Consider the following 14,902-nt stretch of genomic DNA (forward strand, 5'->3'; position numbering starts at 1 on the left):
TAGAAAGTCGGGCGGAATTCCGGCGTCACTTGGAAGTCGGGCGGAGTTCCGGTGTCACTTGGAAGTTGGGCAAAATCCCAGCGATGATCAAGTAGGAGTATCTTCCCTCCTACTCTTATCTTCTTCTTCTTGCATGGGTCCCCTTTCAAGAGAAATGATGGTCTATTTATAATTTTTTTGTGGATGGCATGACCCGTAAATAGGAGGATCAATGGCAAATGTAGAGTGGTTCAGACGGACGATCGATATTGAATCCCTTGATCATTGACTGTTTGTCTAACATTTGAAGGTCTTAATGATATTGGAATTCGACGATCTTGGTCTTGTTGGATTCGTCTAGTCAAGCCGCTCGATTGGACCATAAGCATATCATGTTTGGAAACCCTTTGGTAACCCAAATTGTAGTTTAAACCTTCCAACCGTGCTTCGGGTCTTCGATTCTGACACATTTGGGCTCGGATTAAGTTGAATTTGATGTCGTTGGGTTCGTATTTCCTAGACGATTAGTTCGACTGTATGTTTGCTAAAATTAGAGTTCAGATGATCCCAGATTTATTTTTTGACATTTCCAGCTTGATTTTTCCCTCGAGATTCGTGCCCGATCAAGATAATTTTTTTATGACATATCACTTATAACATTATGCAAAGGGATTTTGGGAAGGACTGCATATGTTGGAATGAAGTTTTTAATCATGACTTACAGTTGATAAAAATTGCAAATGGTGGCTTTTGGCAGCCTTACAAGAACTACAAAACGAGACATATAAGGCAATGCATAAATAATTTTGTTGCTTGGAGATGATTTAGAGAGTCTTTGCATTATGGTGGCCAAGGTGGGGGTACCACTGGTTGGCGGTGGATTTTATAGGTAGCAAAGTCAGTATAGGTGAAGAGGAGGAAGAAACTTGATGGGGAGCAATGCATGAAAGGGATTTCATTATTTGATAAAGCCAATTACGGCAGGGTTCCTCATAAGTGCTTGGTTTGTCTTGAGATATTTTATGTGATAATGGGAGGCACCAAAATAGATTTTATAATTGCTATCACTAGTAAGAGATAATACTACGGTAAGAATATGAGAATAATCAGGTGTATGAAGAGTTTGGAAAGATGGAACTTACTTGGGGAGAAGATTTTGTTCGATGTATATAATGTGCAGCGAGGTGTCTGTCACGATCCGAGACGTATAGTGAAATTTTTTTTTTTTTTTTTTGTTCATTTCAATCTTTATTTTCTTGTCAATTTGTTCTATTAATTTATCTACCAGATCAACTTCAACATCCAAAACTAATTAATTACATTAAAGAAAACAAATAAATAGCTCACATTTCTATAGTCTAGAATTTCATCATACCCTAAATTAATTAAATTAAATATTTTTAAACTAATATAATAAAAAAAGTTTTAATAATTATTATTATATTAATTTAACAAATTAAAATGAATTGATATTGTTGAATAGATTAAATAATATGAACATATAACACATTAAAAATAATTATTAAGTAAGTATAATTTAAGTAAAAAAATACAACTAAAACAATGTAATATGCATCGCAGCTCATTGGATAAAGGGGTTAGTCATAGAGTTCGCACAGGTTCCGATTCATGGGCACGTAGAGTTCAGGCGGGTTCATGGGCCCATTCAGGCTAAAAACCTTTTGTTTCTATGCAATTTTTGGCAAAAATTTTTCGATGGTGTTTGTTTTCTGACGTGTGAATTACCGTCAGAAATATGCCAAAAGTATAAATTACCGATAGATTCTATTCATTTTCTGGTGAAAATGACCGCCAGAAAATAATGTTTTTCCTGTAGTGTTCTCCTTCGATTTCTTCCCGGCCAAGCAGCGTTGAATGAAGGGTGAGGGAGGCGGTGGGGTGAGTTTAAGGGAAAATTTATTAGAATATATTTTTAGTGTCTTAATATCATAAAGCTCAGATCCAACATCATACCTCCGCATGCAGAAATCAGGTTTATTGTAGAACATAAACACCAGTGTCGCGGTGGCGGTTTATAGCGCGACAGTGCTTTCAACCCTAGCGCTCCAGTGCTTTCAACCCTATCGCTCCAGTGCTCATATTTACAACACCGAAGTGCTCTAGTTCAATAAAAAATTTAAATAAAAAAAAAATCATATTTTTCATTAAAAATACATTTTGTATCTTGGGATTGTTACAATGTTGTTGCCAACAAAGTTTTGGTCTAATCCTTATGTGGTATAGGATGCTAAAGGAGGTCATGTTGGGTATAATGTGGTTGGTGTAACCCAAACCAAAGGAGTTAGAGTTATTAAAGGTGAGTAGTGCTATCAGAGCAATAGGTAGATTTTTGTTGTGGGGTATATTATGCTTCGAGTTGATTACAACAATGGAATGTTGTAATGTCCACTTTTTCTGCATGTTTGATAGATAGTTGGATTTGTAGGCTTTCTTGCCATGTTTTATTTCAAGGAAAAGTGATAGACCCATTGAGAAATCCCTCATATCCATTTTCCTTGAAGAGCCAAAGCTTTAGGTATTTTCATGTTGGTAATTGTCATTGGTTGATTGAATGTTGACACTCTGTTACTGGTTTGTGATGAGAAATTTAAGAGAGGATCAAGGATGGGTAATCGAGAGATGCAATGGTATCCGATAGGGAAAAAAAAGCTGAGTGCTCCATTCGTTGTGAATCCTTGTTGGGCATTATCATATGAGTAGCTCTAATGTCATGTTGAGTTATTTTACAAAGCGAAGGCTTTGTTTGTTGGAGCAAACAAGAAGTGAAAGACGAAAATAAGCAAAAAAAAATTCCAATATTGCTCTATTACATTGAATTTATAGAGTAATGATGAACGATCCTAATGGTGGAAGGTTGTTTGAAATATGCAGTTGAGATGAATTTGCAGATTGAGAGGCCACTCCAAGTGGTGGTGGCTGGTAAGATAGAGGAGATATTAAGTGATGGTATTATATTAATTATATGAATCTTTAAAGATTTATAGAACCACTATTCCATAAGTTTTTGTTAGTTGTCAACTATCTAATATAATCATTCATTTTTTCCCTCCAAATTTCTACCGCATAATTTCATATCTTTATTAAATATATATATTTTTAAAACAAAAAAGGTCAGCTGTCTACCGAAACCAATATCAAACTGGGTAATGAGCAAGGTGTAGATAGGAATGGTGTACAAAACAACATCATGCTACAATGTTCTTATTCAATGATTTCTACATAAAGCATATGGTTCCTTCTGCCTTTTTGTCCGACACTTTAAGGCAATTCTCTTCAAGTATTTTAAATTATTTAGCATTGTTATGGACTAGTGTAAAAGTTTGATGAAAGTCAAGAAAAACTTAGATGATAGTTGAGAAGAACTCCAACAGTGATCAGAAAAAATCATACGGTTGGGAAGAATCGGTGTTTAGGAAGAACGTCGGCGGTGAAGAAGAAGGACGTCGGTGGTGGAAGAACATCAACGATGGTCGATGGCAAGATAGCTCTCCAAATCTTCTTCTCTTCACCCTCGTTCTCCCTCCTTTGTGTGAAGATTGGGGGCCTATTTATATTTTTTTGATAGTGAAATGACTTATTAATATGGAGAAGATCAAGTGTTTTAAATGGATGACCGATATCGACTCCCTCAATCATAGATTATTGATTAAGCATTTAAGTGACTTAATAATGTCAGAATTTGATGATCTTGGACTCGTTGGATTAGTCTTGTCGAGCCATTCAATTCCAATAAAAGCATGTCATATTTGATGATCATTTAGTTATCCCATTAATGCTTTGAAGCCTCACGTATGCTTTGGACCCTCAATTTGAGCTTAATTGAGCTCGGATTGGATTGATTTTATTGCCTTTAGGTTCGTCTCTTCGAGATGTTCACTTCGACTATAAATTTGTTGAAATCGAAGCTTGGATGATTTATATTTTAATCTCGAAACTTTCTTGCACTGATATGTCTTGAGATTTGTGTTTGATCAAGACAATTCTTTTTGTTATATATCAATATATAAAGATAATTTTTGATATAATTGTTAAAATTTTATTCGAAATTTTAAAGTTAAATTTGCTCATATCTAAATAATTATAGAATAAATGACCTCTTGAAAACTTTTAAAATTATGAGGCCATCAGATCAAATGAATAATATCTTTACTATTAAGAGTTTAAGTTGGTGTACAAATAACTTTAAGAAAGGTATATCTATAAATATAACTTTAGCATTTCATTTTTTAGAAAAAAATTATATTGATTCAAATACAAAATTATGTGCGTCACATATAAACTTATTATTAAAGAAAAATCAGATGGTATTAAAATATCATATTAAAGTATGCAATCTTAAAAATATATTAAAATATTTATGTTCGTTCAAGTTATTGTATTTAAATTATCATACGGCTCTTTTTTCTCTGGTAAAAAATAATGCAGGATTGGTATGATGTCCCATCAAATGATCAGTTGCCTCCCCCTGTAAATAATAATATCCCACAATTTTCTCCAAAAAAAAAAAACTGATATTTTGGTCATGTCAGCATCATCTTTATAGTCTCCTCCATCTACTTCTAATCTGAAATATTTATATCTCTGAGACTGAGATATCTCTAGCATCTTCACCATTAATCTCTAAATACATCTCTAAAATCTTCCCTATGCTTCCGGCCGCTAATTATGCCCATCCTTCCATTATGCTGCTATTTCTCTTCTTCCTTTGCATCTTCAGATGGTTTCTTTTTGCCTCAGCCGCATTCAAAGTTACTCATCTCCCAGGCTTCTTGCAGCAGGGTGCTTTACCTTTCCATTTAGAAACTGGGTTTGTTCTTTCTCTCCTTACTTTCTTTTTAAATCAATCCAGCTTGAGTCTAACTATTTAATAATTATGTGTGCTTGTCTTCAGCTATATAGAAGTGGATGAAGTTTATGGTGTGGAGTTATTCTACTATTTCATAGAGTCTGAAAGAAACCCGAGTGAGGATCCACTCCTCCTATGGCTTACTGGGGGACCTGGCTGCTCTGCTTTTAGTGGCCTTTCTCTCGAGATCGGTCTGTTTCTCTTCTTCGTCTATAAATTTTGTCTATGATCTTTGCATTATGACTATTTGTTTCAGTATTGGTTTCTCTTCTAATGTGCCCTTTAGATTGGACTGTTTGCTTTGATGTTTTCAAGGTAGACATATTTTAAAAATACAAAAAAAAATTATTTTGTTAAATGCATTTAAATATTGTTTCTCTCTTTCTCGCTTTTCTTTTTTTCTCTCTTATGTGTAAGAAACTTAGGAGGGAGGAGATGTGGTAGGAAGCAGGAGGTAACGGGCGAGAGGGCCGCGAGCGACCGGGTAACATGGCGAGGATGCGGCAGCGCAAGCGGGTGAGGGGAAAACTAATTAGCGCCAGATTTTTTTTTTTTTGGGGGGGGAAAAATAAAGGGCATTGCCAATTTTGTATTAAAGAAGAACAAGTTACATGCGTAAAATAAAAAGTGAAAAACTACCTGAAGGTAAGGAAATCAAAAAGATGAGACCAAGCACAGAAAAAATGAGGGTAAAACAAAAAACATATCAAAAAATCATGTGTAACCGAAACTACACATCAAAATAACTGCAAAATCACAAAAAGCAACACAAAACCAGCAAGTAGGGAGGGCGGACTCAGTAATTTGAATTGCAATATGAAGGCTACAATTCCCCTGGTTGCATAAGAATGCCATGAAATGCTAGAAATATGCTTCAAACTGACATCCAAGGGGAGCAAAGGTGCAATCCGTCATCCTTGCCCGATCTCTATAACCAAACAGCTCAGGGGTCATGCAGGATTCTGTTCTTGAAGTACTTCGAAACAAGAAAAAACAGAGAGCGAGTAGAGCATAGAAGGGGGCGCCTCTTTAAAGCATGTCCAACAATACACATCCATTTTTCCATTTCACTACTTTGGTAAAAACTGCAATCTTAATCTTCTGACAGATAGTTGATAAAGAATGCTATGAGAATTCCAGAATTTCCTATCGTTTAGGATTTTGAAATGTGAAGAAAGTAGTGATCTTCGTTGATCCAAATGTCTCAAAATTCATATTATATTTATTTTATTTCAACTTTTAAAAAATCCTATAATATAAGAAAAAGTAATGCAATAATGGTCTTAATGTTTCTAGCCCAACGGCCATAAAATTGCCTCTTTCACTCAATCAAAGCTTCATGCGATGTCTCTCAATGCATGGATTACTGATTAGATATTTCTTTTGCTTTAAAACATATTATAAAGGCCCACTAAAATTCATATCAGAAAGGTACAACGGGAGCTTGCCAAATTTAGTTTATCACCCTTACTCCTGGAACAAGGTGAGCTATCTATCTGCAACAATATACGTAGATACATAACAATATTTGAATGATTTAATTTCATAAATATGTGTGGTTCTTCATTTCGTTTTATTAATTTGTAGATTTCCAACATAATATTTCTGGACTCCCCAGTCGGAACTGGATTCTCTTTCTCCAATCATCCACAAGGTTATGAAACTGGGGACAAATCTTGGTCAAAACATGCAATAATATTTCTCAGAAAGGTTGGCAAAGAAATTGGACTACATAACTGTTTTTAGTTTATGAATTATGTATTCATGATTGAACTCCCTGTTTCTTAATTTTCAGTGGCTTATAGACCACCAGCAATTCCTTTCAAATCCTCTGTATATTGCTGGTGATTCCTATGCCGGAAAGGTTGTGCCACTAGTGGTTCATAATCTTTTAAATGGTAATAAAAAACGTACGCGATGCATATTCCTCAATATTAATTTATTATTTTTTTGATCTTTGTTTAGTGATTACATTGTCAATTCCTTAACCATTTTGAACTGCAGAAAATGATTTGGAGGAACACCCAAAATTTAATATTCAGGTCACCCTTGATTACACTGATGAACAGTAAATTTTTTGAAATAGTACATACACTGAATTATTATTAGGTCTAACTATCAATTATTGCAATAATTATTTAGTTAAACATGCGGCTGTATCTTAAAAGAAAACACTAACTATTAATGTACTTTTTCTTTCCTTCATAAAGATAATAATTTGCACTATTAATTGAATGTTATTTGTATGAATTCCAATCTGCAGGGCTATGTGATTGGTAACCCATCAACAGGTGAGTTGATTGATTATAATGCTAGAGTACCATTTGCCTTCGGAATGGGGATAATTTCAGACGAACTATATCAGGTGATATTCTATTTGAAAACTTGTCGTCCAAATACTCTCTCTCTCTCTATATACACACACACATAATCACATGTGCTTCTGTACCTTGTTTCCATTTAAGGGAATTAATAAGAATTGCGAAGGGGAAGATTACGTTAATCCAAAGAGACCTCCATGTGCCTCTCTTCTTCAAATCTTTGAAGACGTAAGCATCCATGCAATCATCTCTCTCCCCTCTGCTCTTCATGTTTTTATTCATGATTTGGCTAATTCTGCCTTTAGTATTCTGCATTTTTTATTTTAAATTATCTGGCACATGAAGTTTCAACTATTCAATAGAAGGAATGATATAATTATCTTCTTCATTGGTTTGTCTTTGAGCTTCTATATCATCTTCAATAAATATCATAGCTTCTAATTCATGCTCATCAAGTGAAAGATTAGTAATTTTTAATATTTTCATATCATCAAGAGACTCAAATCCATATCGGAAATGAGAGAAACTTGCTCGCAAACACGGAAGTAAATACGACACGTCTTTTTTTTTCGGATTTCTTTTTGTTTTTCAACGGACACTCGTATCGGATACGCGTGTCCTTTTGAAATTAAATAGTATTTTAATTTGATACGGCTTTGGTATATCTGACACGTATCGGTGGAATATCGGAGGCGTATCCGTGTATCGGTGTATCGGATACAGCGCGCCTTCATAAATAGGTGTATCGGTACAACATAGGTCTTCTGTATCAAAAAGTAAAGGGTCATGTTTGGTTGGGTAAACCTTGGGCAATAATTTATGGTGTATTCATCGAATATGCATATGCAGTTCAAGTCAGAGCTTATGACATCACATATTTTGGAGCCCAAATGCAGTTTGGCTGCACCTAAGCCCAAAAACACTGCTGGTACTAGAAGGTCTATGCAGGTACAGGAGAGCAACACAGTTCTTTTCGGGCCTCCAATTCCTGAACTCAAGTGCAGAGTAATTGATTTTTCTTATTTTATATATTTTCTATGATTAATTAAGGCTTTGGAAGAAGAGTTTCTCTTATAATTAAGTATTAATAAATAATTGGGTGGGGTACACTGACTACAAATATGGCTGCAGACATATGCTTATTATCTCATGTATATATGGGCAAACAGCAACATTGTTCAAGAGGCTCTCAATGTCAAAAAGGTATAAGATTTTGAGTTATTCTCATATTAAATGCATGCATGGAACTGATCGATTATGTTTGAATGAAGCAACTTGGGCAAGAAATACAAATCCGTAAAAACTTTATAGAAAAATATTTGATGAGGATACTCTAATAAAATTTAGGTGGATATGATGAATTTTAAAACACATAAATTTAATTTAAAATTAATATAATTATTTAAAAATTACATATTTTAAAATAACTTAAAATTGAATCAGGCTATACAGACCCAATTTATTTCCAAATGTTATCTACTAATTATATGTTGGAAATAGGGAACAGTGAAAGAGTGGCAGAGATGCCTTGACTTGAATTATTATAAAAAGGATATAAGCAGCAGCCTTAAATATCAGGTTAATATCACAACCAGCGGGTATCGTGCATTGGTTTACAGGTGAGAGGCACAAACTTAGCTGACAGAAACTTTTTCAATCATTCAATCTGTTTCTCTATCTCTCAGACACATATATTTGTTTCTTTTGGTGCAGCGGTGATCATGACATGCTTGTCCCTTTTGTTGGCACAAAGGAGTGGGTAAAATCCCTTAAATTCTCTGTCACTGACCGGTGGAGATCATGGCATGTGGGTGGCCAAGTTGCTGGGTAAATCTTAATTACTTGCTCTTTAATAATGGGAAAATAATATATATTAAAAAAAAACTATAGTTGGTCGTGGTTAATTTTGGAGGAATGTATGAATTTATTTTTAAATTTTTTATAATAGCACATAATGATAGCTCATTTTTCTCTCATTGGCTCCATAGATACACAGAATCCTACTCCAATAATCTGACCTTTGCGACTGTTAAGGTAAAGCTTTTCATATTAAATGCTCTTGGTAATTAATTACTTGTAATTGATTTCTTAAGCTTGGTTTGATTGTATTTGTATCTTATGAATAGGGTGCTGGACACACAGCTCCGGAATATAAGGCTAAGGAATGTTTAGCCATGTTTCGAAGGTGGATTTCTCACAGATTACTGTAATTCATGCAACGCATAATGTGCACAGATTCATGGTGTGGAACCGCAAAACTTGTAGAGAAAAGAGAGATGAACAGGGCAAGAACAAGGCAGGGAATGAAGAAGAAGATGCAGAAAACGCGAGAGAGGATAAAAAGCTACTTTCAATATTTCATATCAAGTGTGTACCTTATGTATAATACTTCCTATATAACTAATTGTTGTAAAAGGGAAATAACTAGAGAACGTTCTATGATGCCCACTAGTTGGCATAAGCAATTAAACATAAATAAAGATAGTAGTGGAAGAAGCAAGTTCGGTAAGTGTGGCAGAGGACGGTAGCTGGTCCATTGGGTCAAGATAGTCCATATCAAATCTCCCCGGCTTCGAGAGGTTCCTCACCTGAGAAAATTGAGTGGGTTATACCTGTATGAGATGGCTTGTAAGCGAAGATGTCGGACATATTAAAAGTTGTTGGAGTTAGAAATTCTAGTGGAAGATCCACAACATAGGCGTTATCATTGATGCGCCTCAAAATGGGTACCGATCCAATTTTGAGTGGGCTTAACTTGGAATAAGTTCATGGTTGAAATCTTTCTTTGCGCATTCTGACTATTACCAGATCACCTGGATTGAAAACCGCCTTTCACCTGTGCATCGGCAAAGCTAAGATTACCTGTTTGTAGCTATCGTTAGCAGCTGATAGCTTGGCTTTGACATCTTCTAGCATTTTTGTATAATTTTCAGTGGTTTCAAATGCTGATTTGCTCTTCCATTTAGGGAGGATAGAAATATCAACAACGTGGTTAGGCACTTTAGTGTAGACAATGTTAAATGGATATTGTTCGGTGGATCGGTTGGCCATGGAATTATATGCAAATTCTGCTTGGCCTAAATAATCATCCCACTATTTTGGGTGTTCATGGGCTACACATCGTAGCATATTTACTAGCGAGCGATTAACCACTTCGGTTTGGCCGTCGGTTTGTGGATGGTAGGCAGAGTTGATTAATTTCAGTCCTTAGGCATTTCCACAATTCTCATCAAAATTGGCTTACAAATTTGTCATCGTGGTTCGATGTAATGCTGCAGGGCATTCCCTGTAGCCGGACGATCTCTTTAAAGAAGAGAATAGCCACGTTGAGAGCATCGAAAGTCTTTTTACAAGCGAGGAAGTGAGTCATTTTGGAGAACCTGTCGATGACGACCATTATGGAATATGCATCTCGCTTTGTTCGTGGCAATCCCAAAACAAAATTCATGCTTAAGTCTTTCCAAATGGAATTCTGAATTCAGCAGTGGTAATGGCATATATAACCCGGTGTTCTAGGCCGTTCCCTTGCATGCTTGACAAATTGGACACCTCTCCACAAATCTTATAACATCACGATGCATGTGTGGCCAATAAAATCTATTATGCATCTAATCTAGTGTTTTGGTCTTGCCCGCATGAGCGGCTAATCCCCCACTATGCATTCCTTGATAAGATGCTCTCGCCATGATGAATCTGGTACGCACAACAAATCTCCTTTGAATAAATAATCAAGCCAGAGTGAGAAGTCCTAGAATGAGGTAGCAGAAAAATTGGACAGTTCGGTCCAAGCTGAAGAAAAATTTTGGTCTGTGGCATATAACTCTTTAAGACTTTGGAGTATTTTGTCTGTGGCATATAACTCTTTAAGACTTTGGAGTCCTTGTAATTCTGTCTGCAACTTGATTACTAAAGCTGTGTGTTGGCTTAGTGTGCCTGCAACTCTATTTTGTGCTCCCGATTTATATTTCAAGATGAAACTAAATCGTTGTTGTAGGAAGGTGATCCACCTATTTACCGTCTTTTGGCTGTTAATAAATTGGAGTGCATGATTGTCGCTGATCAAGATGAAATCCTGTTGGAGCAAATAATTCTCCCATTGCTTCAATGCTCAGAAAATGGCATATAATTCTTGCTTATAGGCAGACCAACCCTGGCGGGCGGGACTCAACTTTTCACTGAAAAATTCAATGGGCCGATCTTATTGTGACAGGATAGCCCCGACGTCCACAGCTGTGTGCACATGAAACGGCTTGTCGAAGTCGGGAATGGCCAGCACCGGAGCTAAACTCAGTGCACATTTGATAGTTTCAAAACTATTTTGTTAATCTTGAGTCCAGTGCAGTGTTTTGTCCTTGTCCTTGAGACAATCCGTGAGGGGTGCCACATTTATGTTTCCGCGACTTAGTGCCTCTGATACCAATGTGGTGTGGAACCGCAAAACCTGTAGAGAAAAGAGAGAAGAACAGGGCAAGAATAAGACAGAGAATGAAGAAGAAGATGCTGAAAACGAGAAAGAGGATAATAAGCTGCTTTCAATATTTCATATCATGTGTGCACCTTCTGTATAATACTTCCTATATAACTACTAATTGATGTAAAAGGGAAATAACTAGAGAATGTTCTATGGTGGCCACTAGTTGGCATAAGCAATAAAACACAAATAAAGATAGTAGTGGAGGAAGCAAATTCAGTAAGTGTGGCAGAGGGTGGTATGCTGGTCCGTTGGGTCAGGATAGTCCACATCAATTCAGCTCTAGATTTATTGCAGAAATGCATAGCTGTCATTGAAATAAAATGTATTAATTTAAATTATTAAAGTTTATCATATAAAATTTTATATTATTAAATTCAATCTCCCTCTCTCTCTCTCCAGCTGCCATCATTCCCTCTCTCTCTCCCCCTTCTCTCTCCTTTAAGTTTTATGAGAGTAATACACTCTTTTAAATGGCTGTATCCCCTCTCTCTCTTATGTGAGAAGTACGTCAAATTGCACGGCGTATTTGCTCTTATTTAAATTTTATTTAATTAATGCTCTTTTTATTAATTTTGATAATAATGCTGCTCCTTTATAAAATTTCTCCAATGTATTATTTGACCGTATATCATAAAATATATTTTGTTTAGAAGTTGTTAGGAGTTGGCCTTTTATTGATTGATGTAGCTCAACATTTTTTTTGGGAAATTTTGGAGCCTTAGCTCATGTATTAATAAAACAGAAAGTTACAAGTAAAAGGAAATAAAAAACAATAAGAGAAGATCTCCATCGTTAAAGGAGAAATTCCCCATAAAAATCAAAACATAAAAAATCCAAAATACAAATGGGGTGAAGGAGGGGACTCAGGAAAACAAAGAGAGCATTACAAAATACATCAGAAATCAGTATACTTCAGACTGGCTAATAAACACCACCAATCAAAATTGGCCCCGGTTGCCACAGGCCAGCAAAAAAAGGGATCCAGAAACCAGGCACATGGGCCGTCCAAGGGACCAGAGAAAAACCGTCACTAGAGCCAGTCCCGCAATGCTCTCTTAACATCATCGTCCCGGCCAAAAAATACCTTCCAGCAAAATCTTGGAGATAACACCATCCATCGCAACTAAAATCATAAAATTCCAGCATATTTATGATTGAGCCTGTCCAAATTCTTCAATTTCTTCTTTTTCCCTCAAATAATAGACTTAATATCATCAGCCACCGCCATGGGAGAAAGCCAAATATTAGTGAACCGTCTACTGTTCCTCTCCCTCCAAATTTGATAAACAATACAAGCCATGATGGAGAAACAAAAATTTTTCTCTAAAGGAGAAGAACTGAGCGAAGAGTCCAGATAATCAAAAGCCATAAGAAGATTAGGCCATGATGTAGCTCAACATGACATGCATGTGCTTCCGTCAAAATCAAATCAATGATAGGCTCTATTTAAGCACCACGTTCAATTCTAAAGTGCTGATTTTTTATTTGCAGGAACAATCTTTTTAATTTTTATCAAATATTCTTAATATTATAATTAATAAGTCATAATTTTTCTAAACTAAAATAGTTTAACGGGTTAGATTCGGATTATTTGGGTCACATTCAAATTGACCTTTTTGACTAGTTTATAAAACGGGCTAAGTTCGACTTAACTGAATCAAGATCGGATTCAAATTCAACATATCAACTTAATTTGACAGCTCTATACTCATACGATTTTGCAAATATAGAGTAGTACTTGTAATGATACGTTAAGAGTTATAGAATTAATATATGGCTATTAAACTTGATAAATAATCCATTGCTCGTTTATATTTCACGTTATATCATTTATCGCATAGGGCCATTGCTTACCTTTCGATCTACCGACCAATTGATTGCAGACATACTTGGCCATTCTCTTTATTATGGAGCAGCAGAAGCTGTTTTTATTTTAAATTAAATTCTTATGCTGCTTCTATATGGTAATAAATTTTGGGCCTTTTTTTATTTTATTAATGTTTTAATACAAGATAAAATATATATTTAATATCTTATATTAGTTTTATATACACAGGCGGACCCACGTAATGTTCAGGGTGGGCAAATGCCCACCCTCAAAAAAAAAAAAAGTATATGAAGAGGGATAGTTTTGGTAATTTGCCCACCCTCAAAATACTCTTTGCCCTAATCTTTTAAACTCCTGCCAACGGTCCCTATTCCAGCCGCTCTTTATTTCGCAAAATCCCGCTTCCGCTCGGCAGTGAAGAGCACTCGTCTCCGCTCGGCAGTGGGGCATCTTCTTCGGCAAATCGCAAGCATTCTCCATTTTGGCCTGGAGTCCTCAACGTCTCCACCGGCTTCGTCTCCGCCGGCTTCGTCTTCGCGAGCGGTAGACGGCAGTCACCGCAAGCGCAGATCTCGCCGCTCGGCTCGCTCTTCGTGCTCACGACCTCAAGGTAACTCGCCAGTCGCCGCATTTCCTGTTGTTGTGTTTATTTTTCCTGTTATTGTGATAATCTGGCATTCATGAGGCATGAAAGAGGGCTTGAAAATCCTAAACCATGGTGCTACCTTGTTTAGATAGAAATTCTGTCATTTTCTTCAACTATACAGTGAAAATCAATAAGGTACTAAATGTATGCTTATGTTAGGATTAGTGTCGTACACAGCATGAAGAGCCAGGTTGATGGTGGATGTTAAGCATAACTAAGCTGCCTTGGTAAAACTTTGTTTCTTATGGTGATGGTATGACAACTTAGAGATGACCTATAGCTTAACATCCCTATTAGTTGTAGACTTGTATTACTTGTAGACTTGTAGAAACAGAAATTTCATTAAAAGGATACAACTCATTCTCAGTTAATGTCAACTTGATTGATATGTTTTAGATAGATTGCCTAACCAAAAAACTACTTATTTTACTAGAAATGGAAAGATTCTTGAAGCGAAAAGAACGTGTCGAAATTGATATTAACAATCTTCTAGCTGATCCTGGCCTTCGACCATCAATATGGAGTTATGATGTGAATGAGCGTGATAAAGTTCGTAGAGCTTATATGTTAAAAGGGCCGCATCAACCAAAAAATCATTGTTTCCCCCAAACAGTCATAGAAAATATTGCACGTAGGTTCAATTCAAAGTGGTTTGAAGAATTTTCTGATTGGATAGAATACAGTGTACAAAAAGATGCAGTATTTTGCCTATATTGCTATTTATTTAAGTCTCAAGATAAAGCTAGTACTTCCCAAGGTGGAGGAGACGTATTTGCTGGTGAGGGAT

At 35.9% G+C, this 14,902-nt stretch overlaps 1 protein-coding gene across 4 annotated transcripts; it reads left to right on the plus strand.

The window, feature by feature from the left end:
• Positions 1–4,631: 4,631 nt before the first annotated feature.
• Positions 4,632–9,874, plus strand: LOC110114201 (serine carboxypeptidase-like 2). Of its 4 annotated transcripts, none has more exons than XM_020846998.2 (14): positions 4,632–4,807; positions 4,892–5,037; positions 6,253–6,329; positions 6,434–6,556; positions 6,642–6,756; positions 6,851–6,888; positions 7,110–7,211; positions 7,312–7,395; positions 8,017–8,172; positions 8,299–8,370; positions 8,668–8,786; positions 8,881–8,994; positions 9,156–9,201; positions 9,294–9,874. In XM_020846998.2, exons 1-14 carry the CDS (start codon positions 4,647–4,649, stop codon positions 9,375–9,377), a joined length of 1,437 nt encoding a protein of 478 aa, XP_020702657.2. In that variant the 5' UTR covers positions 4,632–4,646; the 3' UTR covers positions 9,378–9,874. The 4 variants fall into 4 exon arrangements, with proteins under 4 accessions (XP_020702657.2, XP_020702663.2, XP_020702680.2 ...); XM_020847004.2 differs by having other exon boundaries at positions 6,642–6,744; XM_020847021.2 differs by lacking the exon at positions 8,017–8,172.
• The last annotated feature ends 5,028 nt before the right edge of the window (positions 9,875–14,902 follow it).

Source organism: Dendrobium catenatum, unplaced genomic scaffold (assembly GCF_001605985.2).
Source record: "Dendrobium catenatum unplaced genomic scaffold, ASM160598v2 fragScaff_scaffold_986, whole genome shotgun sequence".
Classification (NCBI taxonomy): domain Eukaryota; kingdom Viridiplantae; phylum Streptophyta; class Magnoliopsida; order Asparagales; family Orchidaceae; genus Dendrobium; species Dendrobium catenatum.

Excerpts from the sequence above, each read along its gene's own strand:
- LOC110114201 (XM_020846998.2), top strand. The coding sequence starts at position 4,647 with ATGCTTCCGGCCGCTAATTATGCCCATCCTTCCATTATGCTGCTATTT. Across the intron at positions 6,557-6,641 it reads CAATAATATTTCTCAGAAAG|TGGCTTATAGACCACCAGCA; the intron begins GTTGGCAAAGAA and ends CTTAATTTTCAG. Across the intron at positions 6,889-7,109 it reads ACCCAAAATTTAATATTCAG|GGCTATGTGATTGGTAACCC; the intron begins GTCACCCTTGAT and ends TCCAATCTGCAG.